General features: G+C 37.6%; 1 protein-coding gene across 10 annotated transcripts in view; it reads right to left on the bottom strand.

The window, feature by feature from the left end:
- NTNG1 (netrin G1) overlaps window positions 1-20,688 on the bottom strand; it is a 161,457-nt gene that overhangs the window by 13,095 nt on the left and 127,674 nt on the right. For 7 of the 10 annotated variants that reach the window (XM_035332919.1, XM_035332909.1, XM_035332914.1 and 4 more), the window contains one exon: window positions 16,245-16,382. The exons of the other annotated variants lie outside the window; for them this stretch is intronic. In XM_035332919.1, the coding sequence (XP_035188810.1) occupies window positions 16,245-16,382 (138 nt within the window). The remainder of the gene's footprint in view (window positions 1-16,244; window positions 16,383-20,688) is intronic. 10 annotated transcript variants of the gene reach the window in all.

The following is a 20,688-nucleotide window of genomic DNA, read 5'->3' as shown; positions in this document are numbered from 1 at the left end:
AGTAATGAAAACATCAATAATTTCAAATTACACTGTCATAATTAACAAAGATATTAACATGGGATGCATATGTATATATTAAAGGGAAAGGAAGCTCTGATGTAATTGATAGCTAAATAAATATTTCTGTATTAAGCGTGATTTATCAGCTATGTTACGGTGACCATAGGTAAGAGTAAAGCCAAGTTTATATTTATGTGATTGCTATATGTTCCTCTTCAATGTATTTTTCAAAACAGAGGCATTTAAGACACAAGCAAAACACTATAGAAGCTGAAAACACAAGTGTGCAATGTAAATGACCTAAGATCTCTCAGCAGATGAACGTTCAGAGCTTATGTGAAGATTAGTTACAATGTAAAGGTAAAACATTTATAAAGTTCTTACAAAACATATGAAATTTGAGGGATATATATATACATTTGTTAAAGCAACAATTATCAGGAGATAATCTGCATCCACGTTGACATATTGTGTTGAATGTAGATGAAAGGCTTCAGAGTGCTTTTGTTGAACTAGCTCTGGAATGGGGATAAAAACATGGCCCCGTAGGTCTCACAAAGCTCTTCAGACTGAGTAAGAGTTATTACTGCCAGTGAACAATGGAGAGGTTGATGCCAAGGAAAGCCAAATGATTTGCTTCTGCTAACAAAAGAAGGGTAAAAACATAGGTCCTGTGAATTCTAGTTCTGTTTACTACATTGCACTGTTTTTTAGATAAATGCCACAACAGAGTTGTTTACTATTTCCAAGGGAATTTGGAGAGTTTCAGGTTGAAAAATGCTTACAAGCTATCAAGTTAAAAAAGGAATATGCAATCTGGTCCATTTACAAGTGGCGTGTGCAATTGCGTAAGATGTTTAAATATTCTTAGAATTAGAAATACTGATGTTATGTATGTACCTTCTTTTAATCTGACTCGTCAGAGCTTTAGGAACTTCATATTCATATATCAGAAACATGGTAAAGATTTGCAAATCCTTTTTTTTGTCTCCTGTGCTTTATCTTGGCATTTAAATTTTTTTTATCTATTATTCTTTTTTAATTGCAATGAAATTGAAAAATGAGACTCAACAAGCAGATTCTTACATCATAATTTCCTTCTGAAATACAGTGGATGATAATATGCTGTCCTGTAAGTGGGATTTTAATTGGTATAATGATTTACTTTCCTACTCTTTTCACTGGCTTAAACAGCTGGTATGTAGCACTCAGCAAAAATGAGAACTAATAAATTAATGCATCAAATAATTAAAAGTATTAGCTGCTTCATCATAGTTTTCATCAACAATATTTATTGTTACACACAGACTTGCTCTAGGTATCGGTGTGCATTTATCTTCATGACAGAGCAGCCACTACATGGCAAAGCATGGGTAATAGACATTTGCATTCCCAGACAGTCCCTTTCAGGCACACTAGTTTTTCTGCAATATGCTATGCAGGTGTAAACAACGTGATCAACTTAGCTAGTGTTGTTGAAAACACCTTTTATTTTTTTTAACTGACTTACATTATCACATCATTCAAGGTGAAGTCCAAAGGACTCCTGTACTAAAGCACACTACAAAATAACTGTCTTTGATTATACTGCCTCTTAAAATTTCAAAGCCCCCTGTTATTTATTTGTCTTTCCAAAAGTGATGTTTTGGTAACTACACAGTTAAAATGCACAGTTCATTTTGATAGATTGATACAACAGACAGGCTGATCTATATATTTTTCACAATATTATTATGCAGGCTGCTATTAATAAGTTATTGCAAAACTAAAACAATGGCACCCATCTCCTTTTTATTAACTACGGAGTTTCCCTACAGTTTAGAAAACATCTGAGCAACAACAGGCCTGGCTTAGACTTGGAAAGAGAGCACTCAATGCATATATGTTTAGTTAATGTCAGAAAAGTTCATTATACACTCAAATGAACTAAAGATAGTGTGTTTAAACATGTGTATTGATAGTGCTTACTAAGACAAAATGTTAAGATACTTCACACATTAAAAAGTTCAGAGTTAAAATACTCTAAGAGTAAAAACTCTTTCCCTCTGTGCTTAACAGAGGGGAAAGTTCTTGCATAACTTTTGATGCACAAATGTGTTAGAATTTAATTATTAGCGAAGATTGAAATAACATAAGATCCTCAAGGAACAGAGAACTGCAAAGTATGATTTCACTTAGAAGCAATTCCTTTATTGTATTTAAAGTTTTCTCCAATTTTTAGTTTATTGTGCTAGAATGTGCTAGTTTTTTGTGCTTCTATTTAGTTTATTAGGCTAGAAATGAAAAATAATAGGAGACTCCATTATTCTGGACACAGGTGAAATAAGTTGCTTTATAATCAGTGTTATATATTTCGATACATATATTGTATCAATACATCCAAGCTTCATGTTGAAAAGGAATAACTGTTTTACTCAACAAGTCTTCCACTCACACGTGAGACTGAACAGCCAAGAACTTAATCTTCTTTCTCATGCTGTGCATATAGCAATGTTACTAACTCATACACTCACCTTAAGGAAGAGTTACACACAATGAAAATGTACTTCTAAAATGTAGATTAGTTAAAAGAGTCTTAGTATTTTTCCTTGAGGGACTTTTAGAGAAAAGGAAGAGTCCTGCTAAATACTATTTGGATAATGAAGCTGTATTTCCTGACAAGCTTATCTCCTCCAGTCCAGTCTTGTCCTGTGTCCCAAGCCATCCTCTCATGCGTGCCCCTACCTTACAGAAGCTGAATGTCCATAGCTCCTATCACATATTCATCCTGCTCTTTCAGCAGATTTGGCAAAGACTGCAATGGAAATCTGCCTCCTCTGCTCACAAATCTCCTCCAGAACTGTATTACACCCCCCTCTTATGGTGAGAACCAGTGTTAATGGCATGCCTTTGTAGAGTCCCAGGTGATGGATGCATGCATACACATGATGTTGGAAGATGAGAATAGGCTGTAATTCCAGGGAGGATGACTTTTTGTAGGACTGCTCTATGCCGGGACTCTTATGAAGGATCAATCACTGAGGCTAAACACTGAGTTTCCTCCTGCTCCATGGAGGCGTGCGGCAAGCACAGCTAGCCATCATGTCACAGGTAAGGCCAACCTTTGCACAGAGACATGGTCTTGGGGCAGGAGAGACTACAGCATGGTTTCCTGATCAGGTCTGAAAGACAGGCACAGTGAAGTAAGAGCATGAGTGGAGTGTGAAATGCAGAGGTTTTATGTTGCCTGTGTGAGACAGCATTTTTTAGGTGGTAACATGGCAGATCTGAGTGGGATGATGGCTTTCTGAAGACTGTAAGAAAGCTATGGAATGAGTATCTGCTAGACTCAAAGAAAGATGAATGCTGAAAGGAAGGGGCTGGAACTGGAAGAGAGGTATTTGGGCCAAAGCCAGGATGGGTGGGAGAAGGTGAGGGAGGTGCACAACACATCTTGGCTGGCTCAGTGTTTTCTATCTGCAACACAGTCAAGGTCTTCTAATGCTGCAGAGCAGGCGTGGGCTGCAGCATCGTTAAGTCGTCATAGTGCCACTGAATAAAAGAATAGATAAAAACAGAGTATGCTTCTCTAAGCATCATTTAATTTGTGTTTTAAATCAGTAAGGGTTTTGCATGAACTAGCAGGTCATTGCACAAAAATTATAGCACTATATGGCTTTACTCTGATAGGTGGTGTAAATCTGGATCCAAATTTCCAAACCCTTGCAGAAATTATGCTGTGTACATGCCTGTGTTTCATGATGTCTTCCCAGTGTACCAACTGGCACGTGTGCATATGTAATTTGAGTCATTTCAAAACACCTGGCTATTTTAAAGACATTTCCTTTGCAATACAGTTTTGTAATCTGTCTGTAAAGATATATGGAATGATTTTTTTCCTGAGAACTGAAGTCTTCTTGCAGAGAGCTGCAGTTTGCTGCATAATGTCGACACAATGGGACTGATTTAAGGATGCTATGTTTGCCCTCAATATGAATTTCCTTGCACTAATGGCTCCTGTTTAAATCTTATTGTGGGATTTTCCTGTTCTTGAAATCAGTAGGAAGTAAGCCAGTTTTCTGAACCTTGTGAGAGTAACTTGTTCTCTCTGGATTCTAGTCAGTGCTTATTGCCTCACTATCAAAATGCAGCTTCAGTTCTTTAAAGAAAGAGCTACATGTGGTGAAACTCTCTAGTCTCCTTGGAAATGAAATTTTCAACTCTTCAAAGTAGGAGTCCTATTTCAAGATATTCTCACTTTAAAGGGAAGTTAATTTCCCATTTAAAGTATGTATAATATTCAGAGCTCAATGGTGAAGCATCTCATTAACAACTAAATTGTCTGCAATGGACAGCTATTTCTGTACAGAGAATACTGGAGATGTTGGTTGCTCCCACGCCTGTCAGTGTGTATGGGAGCTGAAAATGGTTAGTGTATGTGGGTAAAAGTGGCCTAGCAGTTTTGAAGTGCAAGAATAGATTTTGGAAGTCTTTTGTCCATTGGAAAAGCCTTTAAAGTTAAGTATGAAATACAGTAAGAAATGGGGCTAGCAGCCAAGAGTCCTGGAAAGATAATGATGGCTTTCTGTTCAGAGACACTCAGTACACAGCTCCACCACTGGCTTCATAAGCCGGGGCAATATTTTGGTTTACCAGCAGACATATTTTTTTATAGTTTTCTTTCTATATCTGGAAAACACATGCCATCTGTGTATGTCTGAAAAGCATGAAAGATTTGCAAAGTTACTCCACTAACTCTAGGAAGGGAATGGAATGGGTAAAGTAATAGGCAAAGACAAGTACAAATCAAACTATTGTCTTTAGATTCAGCCAGTGGCATCAGCGCAGTTGTTTTTATGTAGCTTTCCACTTCTATCTGAACAAAAATACATAGAAAAAAAAAGGAAGAAATAGCATATAAAGAAGTACTTGTTCAAGGTGCAGTTGTAAAAAACACAAAATAGTTTTGGGCGTAATGCTTTCATCATCGTATGCCTGAACTGTATATTGTAGTGAACAATGTTAATGAACATGGCCCCTTTAATGTAATTTGCCAAGCTGATAGACTTTCTACATACGTTAATTACCAACATCTGAATTATGATCATACTCATTCCTATTCTCTGTAGAAATCTTTAAAGTTCCAGCACTGTCACAGCTTTCTCTTCTCACCTGATGATTATAGGTAAAAGTTTTATTAACAATTTAATTATTCTTTTTAGAAGCCAACATAATTACAGTGGGCTTGACTCCGCTCCCATTAAAAGTCTTTTAAAATGATTTTGCCATTAGATGTAGTCCAATGTGAGAGAAGAGCAGTTTGAAATCAACAAAATCGTGCCTCAAAATTGCAGTGATGAAAGAGATTGAAAGGAATAATACCACTAACATTTTACAGAACATCACAGTAATTGTGTAGGGGCTATCAGCTCCATCTAAATACATATTGGCTAAATCCTGCAAAACTTTATTCACTTTCAAAGTTGTTATTCATATGAACAGCTTAACTAAATCATCTGCAGTAAAGAGGAACAGTCTGACTAAGAATTTCTGACTAAAGAGTTCTGACTAAAAAGCTGGACTGATGTTTATGAGACCAAACTTTGGTTTCTAATTTTATCATTCTCATCTTCCTTGTCAAAATATTTACTTGCATGTTTAACTTCAAGGTGAACATGAAGTCACTGCGAGGTTACGTGTCTCAAGGGTAACGATCCAGGGTAAAAGGGTATCATCAAGCATGCACTTACTAGAAATAAATGCTAGGAGAAGCTGAAGGGGCATAATGCTTGCAGATGATTTGGTGAGCCAGTCACAGACGCAGCATAAAGCGAGTATCAAAACCAAGGTATACTATTACTATATACTATTGAAAAGTATAGTTATAAAAGTTGCCTTGTTAGCAGCAGAGTAAAGGAAAACTTTTTAAAGAGATTTATTTACAAACAGTAAAGAAAGACTAACAATTCTGAAATGATAATGAAATGAAGGAAAAAAGAAAGGAGCATCAACACTAGTTCAGCTCTAAGAACATGTTAAAGCACCAAGAAAGGCCAGAAATAATTTAAAGTGATGCATTAAATTCACAAAATTAGTAGTTCTTTTTTATTATTATTTTTGAAACACAGCAGAAGTAGAAGCTTCCCAGGAAGTCTCTAGAACAAATGAATGGTGTACAAGATACGTTCATGGAAAAAAAGTCTGTCAAGTATTCAGTATGTGGAAGAGCTTCAGGAAGTTAAGATGTCACTGCCTCTCTTGATGGGAACAAACTCTGGAGGCACCTCAAAGTATATACAAACCATTCCTAAAAAATGGAGAACAGTGTGTCCTATCAGATGACAGGTAACAAGTACTATTGACCCAATTCAAACAAACAAACAAAAAAACACCAACAAAAACACCCCACACATTTCTCTTACCTGTTGTTTTACTAATTTAATTGCCAAGACTGGCTTCCTTAACTATAAGAAGGGACTTTTACAGATGGGATTTTTTGAAATGAGCCCCAAGGAGAGGTAGAGGATCTACAGCCTAGTAAGTACTTCTGCAGCAAGCAAATTGATGGGAACTGTAATGAAGAGCAGAATTAGCAAATAGATGAGTAAGCAAGATAAGCAGGGAGGAGCATTTTTTTTTTTTTTTGGTAGAGGGAAATCATAGGAAATCGCTGCGCAAAAATCTAGTAGATAATTTTTTTGAAGGAATTGGTAAGCAGCACATGGACACGGGTGATGAAGTTGATCTCCAAAAAGCATTTCACAAGATCCCTCAGTAACATTTTTCGAAGAAACCAGGCTGTCATGCAATAAGCGTATTTTTTTTCATGGTATAATAATGGATTAAACAACGGGAAAAAGAGTAAGGATAGATGTCAATTATTTCAACTGAAAAGAGACTACTGCTTAGTCCTGTAAGAATCGCATCAGGAATTATACATGCAGAACTGGGCTAGGAAAGTGAGTGAAAAGTAACGTAAAAAGTTTGTTCATGTTACAAAAGTATTGGGGCTGTAAAGATCTTCAGAAGAATTTCTAAGATGCTGGGTGATAGTACAATAAAACGGTAGATGAAATTGGTTTTTGACAAGTAATGTATAGCAAAATCCTCTATCTCTATAGATATTTGGCTTTTTACCATTTAAGAAAGAGACTGTAAGAGTAGTTCTATGTAATTTACTGACAATTTTAACTTAATGCTTTGTGTCAGTCAAAAAGGCGAATAGAATCTTGAAATTTTTAGGACAGGAAAAAAGAATGAAACAGAAAACACCACAATGCCACCACGTGAGCTCATGATGCATCGATCTCTTTAAGTCTGAAGTCCTGCATATTGAGAAAGTACACAGTACTGCCAAAACTGGTAGGGTGAAGTCTGATCATAGATATAAACTGTTGCAGGTAAAGGGGTATTAAACAGTTTAGTATTCCTCAGCATAAAAAAGGGAAGATAGATTGAAGGAAAATACAACAGACACCTATAAAATCATAAATGCTGTGGCAAAGGTGAACTGGACATGATTGTTCATTTATTCTTACTACCTCTTCTGCCCAAGAACTAGGAAATACCAAATGAAATTGTCAGTCAGCCGGTTAAAACACAGACACGTGGTATAATGAAACGGTGAATTTTATGGCTATTTTGTATAATGGAACAGTGAATTTTGTTATCCAAACAGGATGTTTGGAATGAATGAATGTCTTCAGAAGCAATTAGACAAATCAGTGGATAAAAGTCACATTGCGACCAATCAAGTACGAAGATATTGATGAATTATTTGGCTAAGAAAGTACCTAAGCAGTAGCTTTCTAGAGTTTGGATACTTGTGGTGAATGAAATACCACTCAATACTACTGTCAAATACAGAAAACTGGATTAAATTGATCCCTGTGCAGACTTTCTCAGGTTTCTACTGTAAGGTGTTCTAGTGGCTATAAGCATGCAAACATGAATATAAACACATGACTCACAGGAGTGAAAGGTTTTAAAGACCAGCTTTACCATAGACAAGGTAAGATGCTCAGAAAACAATAAAGTGAAGTGGGAATAAATTGAAGTGGGAATAATATTAAAAAAAAAAAAAAAGGCACTTCTGTTAAGCATTTGAGTTAAAAGCTCAGATCTTGAAAGGTCCTGATTATTACCAGAAATTCATTGCTGAAGTACTCAAGCTGTCGGTACTAAACTCTTTTAGCTCAACTAAATTTATTTAAAATGTTGTCTGATGAGAGTTTATTTCACCTGTATAGATTACTAATTAAAAATATTGTCAATGACAAAAGCCAAAATCTTTTGGAAAGTACCTCAAATAGTTGCACTATGTCATTAAACGCATGTCATCAGCTGTTGGATCCTACAGTACTCAGCTCTATAGAAATACAAACCTAGGAGCTGGACTCGATGATCCTTGTGGGTCCCTTCCAACTCAGGATATTCTATGATTCTATGAAACCTGAAGACAGAAATTGCTGATTACTTCAGGATTGAATCCTTTCAGCATATTAAAATTCAGGGCAGAAGTGCACCTTAACATCAGGTGTGCACCCTGTACCTAGAAGAACTCTGAAATCCATTGAAGGTGGAAGCTAGGCAAGATCTATTTATTAATTACCTTTAATAGCATAATAGCACCGGGGGAGGCTAGCTCCTGTTGTGGACGGCAGTCAATACCTTGCAAGTTCACACCTATCAGCTCTTTCTAAACTGAACTTTGGTTTTCATATTGCTAACAGCATGAACAGAAAGATCTCTTGGAGGAGTTGTAATTGGACACGTGTAAATGAAGTTAAAGCTCCAGACCCTGAAGCCTTACTAATTAGCATGTGTTGCTGTCAGCATTGCTATCAGTTATATTGATGGCAAGATAGCAAGTGTCGATGATCTTTAATTGCATCAGGTCAGTAGTTTTTATCTCCGGTTAAGCAGAATAGAGATTATTTTACGTACTCCTAAATGATCCTTTTAAGGCCCCTTTATAAAAATGTCCCATCTGGGTGTGTCTGTGGTGTTATAGATCTTTTTATTTCAGTCCTCATAAAAAGGTAGTGAGCAGGCAAATTATAGTTATGGACACTGAGCAGGCTTGAAAAGAAAGCGTGACATTTTCAGAGGAGGAGTAGTCCTGCTCATCACTGTTCAAATGAACACTTAATAATTCATAACAATTAACTGCTTTATAAATTTCCTCTTCAATACGTTTCCAAACGTGAATAGATTAAACAGTAATTGCTATCAAGCTTTATGTTCTATTTCATGTTCCTAATAAAAGTTTATCTCATGGAGCTCACTTTGTATATTTTTCATCTACTCCTAACTGAGTGCAATATACTGTATTAAAATATTTATCATTGGGCTATCAAATATTAACCATTTTAAAATCATCTGACTAAAGAAAACAAATAATGCTACTTGGTTAACTTTTTATGAATTTCCTAATATTTAGTTATTCAGAATGCTCCCATGACATGGCACCAAAAATACTGAAGTATCTGCAAATCACATTCCCTGTTACGAGACTGGACTGTTGTGACTGGACTCTGATCACGTCTGTCACTACTGTTCATTTTGGCTCTGCACATAGAAAAACAGTTCTTCAGTCTGTAAAAAGTTACTATACCACCTCAGTACAAGCAGGTCTTAGAGTTTTGTGTTATTCTATAGGTTAGGTGTTCTGGGAGGAGCGGGGGTGAACACAGCACAGTTCTGATTTTTTTAGGAAGTCTCCCTAATTATCCACCTGCTTGTTCTGAAATTGTGTAGCTTTGTCTGGTACAAATGCCAACAGCTTGCTAGAGCATAACGCGACTGATCTAATGAGGGAAAGAGGAGATGCTGATCCCCCATTTCCCCAGCACGTGCTGTATTGCAGGGCCACCTAGCACAGCCTCACCGCTGGCTGCCAGCTTCACATCACGCCCCAGCCCAGGGGGCGATGCCCTCCCTGGGTGCTCCGGCTTGAGTCGTATCACAGAACTAAAGCAGAGGAAAAATTTCTTGTCTGTTCAGTGTCCTGCTGAGTTAGTTCTGAGATGGTTCAGGGATGGGTCCAACAAGTGCCTGAGATGTTACTGGGGATGTGGGATTACATAGCTGGTAACTGGGAGAAGGGGGATTGCAGCACCTGCAATTAAAGCAACCTAGGCCCTGTGGAATAGCACCTTTGAAGCTGATACCTTGGCAGGATCACCAGGAGAACAACCTCTTTGCTCCAATCCAAGCCCTGCTGGGGAAGAATTGTTCTAGTAAGGGTTACGTTTGTCAGTGTTGCTTCTGAACAATTCGTTTTCACATTGGAGAAAGCAAATCTGATCACCAGGTTATCAGAATAAATCTCCCAAATTGAAGAGCTGGAGTCTGTTAAGAACCTAGTGCCTCTTAATAAGATGCTAACTTAGGCTAGCTAGCCCCCTACCCTCTCTGTTTGTTTTATGGTCTGTTATCCCTGGGGGCTTCCCCACACACAGCTGTTACCTAGCTCACAATCCTGATCCTTTTTGTAGAAGCCTTCCTTCCAGCTCAGAGGCACCGAGATAACCTGCTTGAGTACTCACGATGTCACTCTAGTCTATTCCCTTTGTAGGCCGCTCTCTTTTCACAGCATTTGACAGGTTTTGAAGCATCAGTAATAAGAGCAGCTCGAGGCTTGATTCCCAGTCTAGCCATTTTATGGTAACTGTGTAGATCTCTAAAATTCCTATATGTAGACAGCACCCCATGCTTTTATTTTCTTCCCTGTGCTCTTCATGGAGGAAAGGTGTTTCATTGAATTCTTTTTGTTAAATACAATATTTGTGGTGTGGCACTTATTTATTTCTAAATATCCTCTCTGCAGGGAGGTATCAGCCTTCTTTTTCTCCAAGTCCGGTCTCTCATAAAAAAAATACAATTCCATGATATTCATACTTGGATAGTAAAAATATCTTCTATGTATCAGTTTATCTGTATGGTTACTCTGTGGGCCGCGTGCTTTGGAATTAACGTGAACGTGCTTATTAACACACAGTTTCCTCAGGTTTAGAAGGCTCCGGCTATCAGTGTGGCATTACATGCACAGTGAGTCGGCATGCTTGCACTGAGGCTAATGGAATCGGTGCTTTGAATCATCTGAGAATCAGGCTTGGTAACACTGTAATTTTGTTTGTAATTTTGCCTTGCTTGTCCTCACACCCGTGAGCCGTACTCTGCCTTGAGTTGAAGCAGAGGGATTCTGAATTGGTTTAAGGAGAATTATTCTGCATTTAAATTGGGAGTAGTTTGAAGCACAGTCTGTTCCTCTGACATCCAAATCCCTATACACACACAATTTCTTTAGTCTGCATAACAATCATGTAAAACAGGTATTGGGAAAGCAGCTTTTTATGTGTCGAGTCCAAGGGCAAATTGTTCCTTAGGGACCGCCGTGTTCAACCCCATCAGAACTTTATATTTTTCAGTAAATTCTTGTTGTTTTATTTGATTTCCCTCTGGCTCCAAGGGTGGCAGTGCACTTGCTAGCACCAGGCCTGGCACCAAAGCAGACCAGAAGTAGAAGTCTGTACTGCACCTGTGCAGAGGGGAAATCCCTTTTGTGGCCTGGCCACTGGTGAAAGGATGGAAAAAGATATAAATGGATTGTCTGTGGCCCCACGCAGAGGTGGTTGCAAAGGTGAACCGGAAAGCAGGGCTTTCTGGTTTTGAATTTGTTTCTTTTTACAGCATATAGTTCCCCACACACAAATTCAATGTGTAGGTATCGAAGGACAGACGCAGCTGCGTACGAACAAGTATAGCTCACTGAGCTTCCAGGGGAGAGGCAATGGGAAGAGAACATTACGTTTACATCCTTAATCTATCTAGAAAGAAGAATATGATGTATTTTAAGAAATGGAAGGTAATGCATCTTTTCTTGTTGAACTGTGAATGCAAACTTCCACAAGCAAATGTTACTGTAATTTACAGGATCACAATTTCAGGTCTGATTTTCTTTGGAAATTCAATCTGCATGATTTTTATCAAATGCCTTGGGTTCTCACATTTGTAACATCATAAAATGCAGAAAAAATGTATTTAATCATGTAAGTCAAATGCACGCTCTAACAGAATATGAACTATCTAACAGGCTGCAGAGCGATAAAAGTTCAGTCCAGATACAAGCACTGAGAGCAGCTTGAGCATTGAAGATAAGAGTGTAATTGTAATCCTCTGCCTGCTTTCATAAAATAAAATAGGAAAAAAAGAGGGTTAAATAAAATAAACTATTCAGAGCTTGACATAAGGCATCTGACTGAAAACTTACTTGCTAATTTTTTAACATTTACAGCATTGAAACAAGATGATTTCAAACAATGATTCACAAGCAGTAATGTGCTGAATTTAACTGGGGTGCAAGCTACTGTTGGTAACTCTTGTTCTCAGTCTAGGCTTTGTGGGGCTGCAGGACTGAAGGTTCAAGCTCTGTATTTGCCCATTAACTCTATGAAGGGAGCTAGTGAGCCACAGTAATCGTTGGACTTTCGCTCACCTTTTTCCCCATTGGATAATCATGCATAATGAAAATTAGAGCTGTGCTGCTAAGCTGTTTGGCAAGAGTGGCACTTGTTTGTCAGATTGGGTAAATATGTGGCTGGTTTTGGAATCAGCTGTTGCGCAAGTGAAATTAAAAGGTGTTATTTTCAAACACTCCTGCGTCTATAGAACAGAGTTCAGTCACCTGAAATGTCATGGACGAGAAATATGAAAGATGCAATACTTTGGGTTGTACGCTTGGAACACCAAATGAATGCTCTTGCATAATATTTTATCTTCATTTTTCAAACTCGGGCAGTTCTGTATAAATGCTATTTTTTTTTTTTTTTTTTACAGGTTCCCTTTATCTCAGAGCACTGTGTTCAGTTCAGAACTGGCCCAGAACCGCTGTAGCTGCTGGTTAAGTCTCTTCCTGGGTTTGGAGCTTTGTTTATTTCTGTTTCTACATTCATTTTTAAAGGAAATTGTTTAATTACTATAGCGTAGAAAAATGAAATACAGCTATGCAGTTCCTCCTGTTTCTGGAATTCTAAGAGTTTCAGGACCAGCCTGCTCAGTTCGTAATACACTCCTCATGCTTTGATCTCCGTATGTGTGCTGGTGAGAAAACCGTTGTGGGTATGTGCAAGGGAGGTGGAGAGCTAAACCCCAGCTGCTTCCCCTGCATGCTCGGTGCCTGCGGCATGGACGGGTCCAGGGGGAGGGCTTAGAGGCACAGTTGCATCTATTCTGCCTCTTTTTCCTGAGGGCAGCAAACCTTCCTGTACCAACCAGACCCTGCTGACCACTATGTCTGTGCAGCAGAAACCCTGAATTCAATAAGATAACAGCTGTTATCATGGTGCTTTTTATCTGGGAGGCGAAGTCTAAAATTGCATCTGACCTCTGAATGCACAGAGATGCAAGTAATGAGCGCTCTGCCTAGATCCTCAAAGGTTTTAGATGAAATCAGTACGAGTGCAGTACCTAAATGAATACTTCTGAGGATAATAGCTTCTGTCTCTTTCGCCCAAGTGTGGTACAAGGTAGACTTCGAACAGTAATTTATCAAATGATATATTGTGAGCCTTAGAACACAACCGCACTTCCAGCATTGTTTTTCCCAAATGGGATTACTAATATTTTAAACTAAGCCACTCCATTTAGTAATGCAATCATACAGGTAATTAAACTAGCTATGGTATAGATTTAACTTATTTGTAGGTCAAGCTCCTGGTTGCCCTAGGTCAGTGATGTTTAGCAACAAAGCTCCATAAAAATAGATTTTCTTAATAATGCCGATAGGGTTTGTATGACAAAAGTAAACCACCACACACTGATGTGCTTTGTGAGCATCTGTCTTTGCATATATATGTTTCTGGACAGCGCAAGCTCAAGGGAAACAAATCGCAACCATACGCTACATGTCCAGACAAATAATCCTTTTGTGCTCTGCTAAGGCAGAAGAATGAGTTCTTATTTTTCCTGTATGTATCAGGGTTTGCTTGCTTGTCCAGTCATTTGTTTAGATTTCAATGAAAAGATAACTGAGGTAAAATTGCTGTGCTACAAAATTAAATGAATGGGAATTCTGTTCCTCCATGAGAAGACTTAAATCAGTGTGTGCTTGGTAAAACATGGCGATTTGGTGTCTGCTCCATAGAACTGACAACTGCATCTTGTTGTTTTTCTTCTAAATTTGATCAGATAATTTGATGGAACTTGGAGAATATCTGACAGTTACACAATCACATGGAGATCTGTTCATAAAATAACACAGGGACACCTAATTAGTTTTGTCAGCAAATAAAAAGGCACTAGCTTGCATTTCCAGAAACTGTCTAAAGATTTTACAAATACTCTGATTCAGCTAAATTCAGGCTTTTTGTATGTTGGGCTCAAAAAATCCTAATTAGAAAAACATTACTGAGCTTATAATGTCCAAACCTGAGAAGACAGGAAATAGTTAATAAGTAATTACCTACTTTTACAGATTTAACGACCTGGTGTGTGTATATATAATATTATATGACCGTACAATTCACTCCACAGATCTCCAGCCCTGTTCAGTATCTCAGCTACTTAATATTTTATTTAAACCCATGATGCGGACATAAATGTTTGCTATGTTTTATTCAAATTCTGCTGCAGGGAATCATATTGATTTCCTTCTTTTCACTTTTTTTTTTTTTTTTTTCCCTTTTTCCTTCCTGTTACTACCCTGCCTCAATGCTTTGCAAATTCTGATGCTTATTTCCCTTGTACCTAGGGTAAGGTGCAGGGGAGGTGACAACCTCCTGCTACATAAGGGGTGCACAGGCAAAGCAAGATCCTGTGAATTCAAATGCAGTTTTTGGGATACACGGGATCTGTTTTTTCAAAATATTAATGATAGAGGACTTGGAGATTTGCAAAGTACTTCACCTGCTTTCTGTTGGAACTGTATGTGCTCCATGTTTTGTGAAACAGAACTCAAGGTCAGGCGCGCAGCAAATGGGAATGAAGTTAGCAACCACACACAAAATACGGTTTAAACAACCTGCCCAAATACAGACAGGAGCTTTCTGGCAGAGGCAGAGAGAGTCCAATTTTCTCAGGTAACATTTAGCTGCCTTGCCAATGCAACCTTCCTTTCTATTCACGTATGAGTTTGATGATAATTGATTAATTATTGCAGTCTTTCTTGAAATTCTGCATTTGTTGGTTTTCAGACGTATTTACTGAACTGTCACAAGCCCAGGTTTTCCATTTCAGACTATTTGTTGTTTACAGAGGAAGGGGTAATCTCCATCGTTATTGTTTCTTTAACTTATGATTTAAAATTTACCTTTGTTTTAGAGCATTTAGAGAATTTGTATGGCTCTCTGGTCAATTTTATGTTTGGTTAATCAGTGTCAGTAATTACATCCTCTTGTGTTTCTCAGCCTTACAAATCAAAAGCAAGCCGTTAGAGGAATCTCTGTTTAAGGTGTCTTTGTGGAAGCGCGCAGGGAGGCAGGGAGAAAAGGTGAAAGAAGAACGTGAGAGGACTCTTCAGAGTTTCTCCAAGTAGCTGATCAAAACAGTTATAAAGAATAAATCTTCAGAATCTATTATAAAATAAATTGGCAATAAAAGCCTAATCCTATGTATACTGCTGTGCTATTTCCACTCATTTACAAGACCTGTTAACCAGAAAAGGGTCTAGATATACAACTAAGCATTGAAACATCTGCTTCTAATCATATTTATACCAAATTTCAGCACCTATTTTTCAAGAAGTATACTTTCAAAAGATTAGTTTTTATCTTTTCACTAATTATAACAAGTAATGAGGTGGTGTGTTGCGGTTTTGTTGTTCAGAGACATAGTTCTAATGTATGAAAACATAGTTCAGTTACTCAAATAGGCTGAAGCTTAGTACAGAAAAAAGGAAACATGCAGAGAAATTACCTTTTGTCTTTCAGTAAGAATTTTAAAGTTAGAGTTAATATGCCGATGTTTTAGTACACAAAACCTACTTCACATTTGGCAAGGCACGCATATTTATGTATTTCAGTGGGAGCTCCTGCAGGTGTTATCAGGAGCAAGAGAGAGGACGCTGAAAGTACATTAAAATTAATGGATGGAACAGTCGATCTACTGTCCTCATCTGGGAATCTCCATAAGGACTGGCAGTACAGCATTCTTACAGCTTGTAGAGGTTTTGCTCATTTTCTGCCCTTAAGTAGCTGCACATGATAGCATACAGACGCAGATGCAGCAAAGCTGCAGGAAAGGGGCAACTCTGAGTTACTTACGTTGACAGCCCAAGCTGTGCCAGATATATCCCGGCAGACATTTATCACATTTAGGCCCTGATGTTCCCTCCTTACACTCACAAAATCCTCTGTCATTACAGCGATCATGGACTGAACCAAAAGGGTTACAATAACAGTCTGCAGAAACAAGACAACACACACACACTGGATTCAGGTCTACGTAAGGCGATAATTCATTTAATACCAACAAAGGCTGCATTTCCAGTGTTAAAGGTAAAGGAAGACTGTCTATTAATGATATCTAAAGTAGTGAATGTAATTACTATAGTCCATTTATTTGTTTGCATGTGTCATTTCAGGAAGAGACGTTTTATGATACGAAGAGAGAAAGTAAACACCAAAGATGTGAATGCAGAAGATACCATGTTCTTTGAGAATAAGCGATTGTACCAGATTCTGTTTTGGTAAGAATGTTTTCGACAATTTAGTGAATGTTAGGAAAGCTTTGTATATCAATACATCATTAAGGTGAAATGTCTCACATCATTAAAATAGGCTTATTTATATTACTCAATATTTTTCTGAGTGCTGAATTGCTTTAGAGGGCTATATAAATGCACTTTACTTGTTTCCAAGATAGTCTTCCTTTATAAGGTGGAGAAGTATAACCATTTATGTGGATATTTGCCATTAAACTGATGAGATTGTATGTAGCCGTGACATTAGTAAACCTTTTACATATTCCACAATGATAAACTTGAGGTGAGCAGTAATGCAAAACTTATGAGAACTCGCTTTATGTTGCCATTTTCATTTCTCTCACCTCCCAGTGGGCAGATGGAAGATGTAATGAGGCTCTTTCCCTGATACTTATTTCCATGTGTGTGTTGACCTAATTAAAGAATGACTAGGGTAACCCATTTCCTCCCAGAACAGGTACTGCAGGGGAAAGTGTTGTCGTCTTCGATCACAACCCTTTTCTTTAACATGATTATAAAATTCATGTTCAGTTTTGGCTAGCTAAACAAAGAAGACAAGACAGTAGCAAGCAGAGTTAATTTCTGGCATTGCAATTCCTTTTTTTTTTTTTTTTTTTTTTTTTTTTTTAATTTTAAGTGGCAATATCTTATTTGTATGTAGACCCATGTAGACCCAGAGTAACTCCACTGTCAACTGAGACTGCAGACGCACTTACATGTTGGCAGTGTCTGATCTCTGCTGTTGTTGAAGGCAAAAGATAGATAAATCAATCCCTGAATCTGGGCAACCTGCTGAGAATCTGGCTTTGTGTGTCTGTGAATCGGTGCTGCTTTGACTACCTTTGGAAATTGTTCCATAGCATTAGGTTAAAATTCAGTGATATTGTAAATGACAAAATGGAGTTGAACTTGGAAGTAAAATATTAAAAAATACAATGGAAAAACTGTAACAGGAAAAAAAAACATCAGAAAGACATTTGTCATCTGTTGTATCAGTGTTTCGTACCATAAATTACAGATGACACTTTGAACATTTGGCATGCTGACGAAGAGTAGTTACCTTTGGCAAACAGAGTTCCACAATAATAATAGAGTCAATTAGATAGCAACATTCATTAACGAAGTTGAACGTTGACATGCCAAAAAGACTGTGCAAAATTGAGCATGATTATACCGCAGTGAGTGCCATTTGAAAAGCTGGCAATTCAGACGTGAATTGGATATGTGAAATGTTTATGTACATATGCACAGAGCAGAGATACGTACTGAATGCAGGAAGTCAAATTTGTTTATGGAAAATCTTGAAAGGCAAAAAGTCTAGAATTGCATTAGAAACAGTTCTTATACATAAAAAATAATTGGATATAATAGACCTACAGTGATTTAAACAAGTGTTTGTGAAGAAATGTTAGGCCCGTGGCATTGAATGCTATAGATGCATGATGTTATCATGTTGGTCACAGAACAAGAACCTGACCTTGAGTCAGTGAGGACTTTCCTACTGAACTCTGTCATCTGAAAACATTGCAAGTACCAGGCCCCTAGTGTGCTGTTTAAGAGAACATAGATACTTTAAGTAAAACCCTTTTTGTAAAAGTGGTAGATGAAACCAGGACACAACACAGACCTGGTAACCTTTAGTAACTGAATCTAGCCTCCACCCTTCCCAATGCACAGTTGATACCACAGCCATATAACCTGGACAAGCCAACAGAGCATCCAAGCTCATTGTCCAACACGCTAGGACAAGGCTATAGAACACTTCCCAACACCTGTCAAATATCTAAGATATCAGAAAGATCAAAAGCTATGATTCCAGTGTGTTACTGTGGTTATGAAACAGTGGTTAGCATTAATGGCCTTGCAACAGCAAGGCATTAAATAACATTTCCAGATCATCCTAGCAAGTAGACCACACACCAGGGTCCAAGGTAGGGAAAAACTAGTCTCTGCTGATTTAACTGGGTAGGAATTTTCCTCCTGACCTGAATCTGGTGGCCGTAAAGGCTGGGGATACGATAGTAGTAGTAATATTTTCACTGAGGTGCGATGTATTAATGTAAAGCTGCTGTAATAAAAGACAATGAAAATAAATAAAAACGAAGGTTGGGAAAATGGGCTGAAGCTTGCAGGCTTGCCGCTGTCAGTCTGGGTTGATGGTGGCTACAGGACAACCCTTAAGGTTCACTTAACTAGTTACCATTAGAGGTTATAAAAAGTTCTCACAGTTGATAACTGAAGTTAAGCCTAAGTGACTGCAAGGTTGGCTTTGTTATAGGGGAGACAGTAATTACTACTTCAGTGTTTATGTCATAAGGCAAAGGAAGAAATGATTTATTACTCTGGGTCTACTTGGTGGCTTCAATGCTATTCGTGCTTGCCAGTGTGCGTATTCACTGAAAGGAAGAATTATTAGGACTTTGTCAAGAGCTTGTAAAAAATAAAAATGCTCTTCAAATTCTGTTCAATTCTTTTTCACTGCAAGCATGTCAAGTGCATTTTTTTTTTCTTCTTTAAACTACCTTGATTTATTTAGAAATTGCTGTTGCCCATTGGAGGTAATTTTGCAGTCAATTGACAAATCCACAAATCTTTGATGATTCATTTTAGGAAATGAATTTCTCTGAAGCAAAATAAATTTTAAGACATAATGAAATTAGATTTTAGCCCACTGCATAGAGTGTTACACTGTGCTTCACTGTTAAAAAACAGTGAAAAACAAAAAAAACAAACACCCCCTCCAAAACAAAACAAAACAAAAACCCACAACCCTCTCAATATTTAAATTCTTTGTAACTTTTTCAGTTTTAAAAATGAAATGTTTTCATTAGTTAAGATTCACATTATCCATATACTTACCATATATATTTTTTAAGATTGTGTAAGTAGTTTTGATAAATCAGAGACAAACCCTTGTTTGCTGCCATTAAACTAGCTTATCCAAACATTTTTGACTTTAAGTATGTGGCTGAAGAGGAAAGAATTAACCTGGAAAAGTAAGACTTTCACACAGGAATAAGATTTGCATGTGTCACTGGAAATCTGCTTATTAAAATGTTAATGCCAAAATTCCACTCATACTTAAAATCCAAAACACTGCTCTTAGAGAAAAGAGAAATGAGCGTTTCCAATAGAGCAAGACTCCTTGTGCTTCACCCAGAAGGATGGTGAATCCATTTACTCTCTGAGATGCAAATACACCACACTTTGCAGGATTAAATCTGAGCAGCCCCAGTTCAGGAAAGCACTTTAAGCACATTTTTATTTTTATTTTTTATTTTTTTCCTCTGAGAAGTTCTTAGGTATTTACTGAACTCCACTGGCTCTAAACCAGAAGTATTACAAAAGTTACTTCTGGTATTCAGTCTTAAGTTGGTGAATCAGCTGCGATATCACAGATTTTGTATGCAGTATGATCACTGTGATCCTCTAAATCCAGTCCAATGAGAATATTATTTAAATATGTTACCTTATATGTAGCAAAACAAGGTTGATCCTACAGTCATCTCACATAGTACAGTTCTCATGGGAGTCCATGAGAATTCTGTTTACGTTGAGGTGGGAAAGCCTGCAAATAGACCACCACTCTGTGCCTTTTTTTTTTTTTTTTTTTTTTTTTCCAAGACTCTCATTAAATGAAAGTTTATTTTATTTCTGTAGTGTCTGGGCAATTATGAAGTACACAGTTGTTTTACTAAGACATTCTAAATGTATCACTTGCATATTAATTAAAAATCGACTTATTTTTGACTCCTGGCTTATTAACTTCCTGGTCTTAATGACATGGCTACAGATGCTGTCTTAGCATTGCAGTGTACGTGGGAAAACAATTTACTGCAGAAGCTGGTGAAAAATCCCAAATAGAGTAGTTTAGTATCACACTCATTAGGCCTATTTAGACAGCTGAAATTATATAGCCCTGGCGGTCACACCAGTGATGTCCTTCATCTACATGAAGCAGATATAAGGGACAGTACTTCTTACTGAGAACATTCAGTTGGGTT

Source organism: Oxyura jamaicensis, chromosome 8 (genome assembly GCF_011077185.1).
Source record: "Oxyura jamaicensis isolate SHBP4307 breed ruddy duck chromosome 8, BPBGC_Ojam_1.0, whole genome shotgun sequence".
In the NCBI taxonomy this organism is placed as follows: Eukaryota; Metazoa; Chordata; class Aves; order Anseriformes; family Anatidae; genus Oxyura; species Oxyura jamaicensis.
This window is presented reverse-complemented; position numbering and strand designations above follow the sequence as displayed.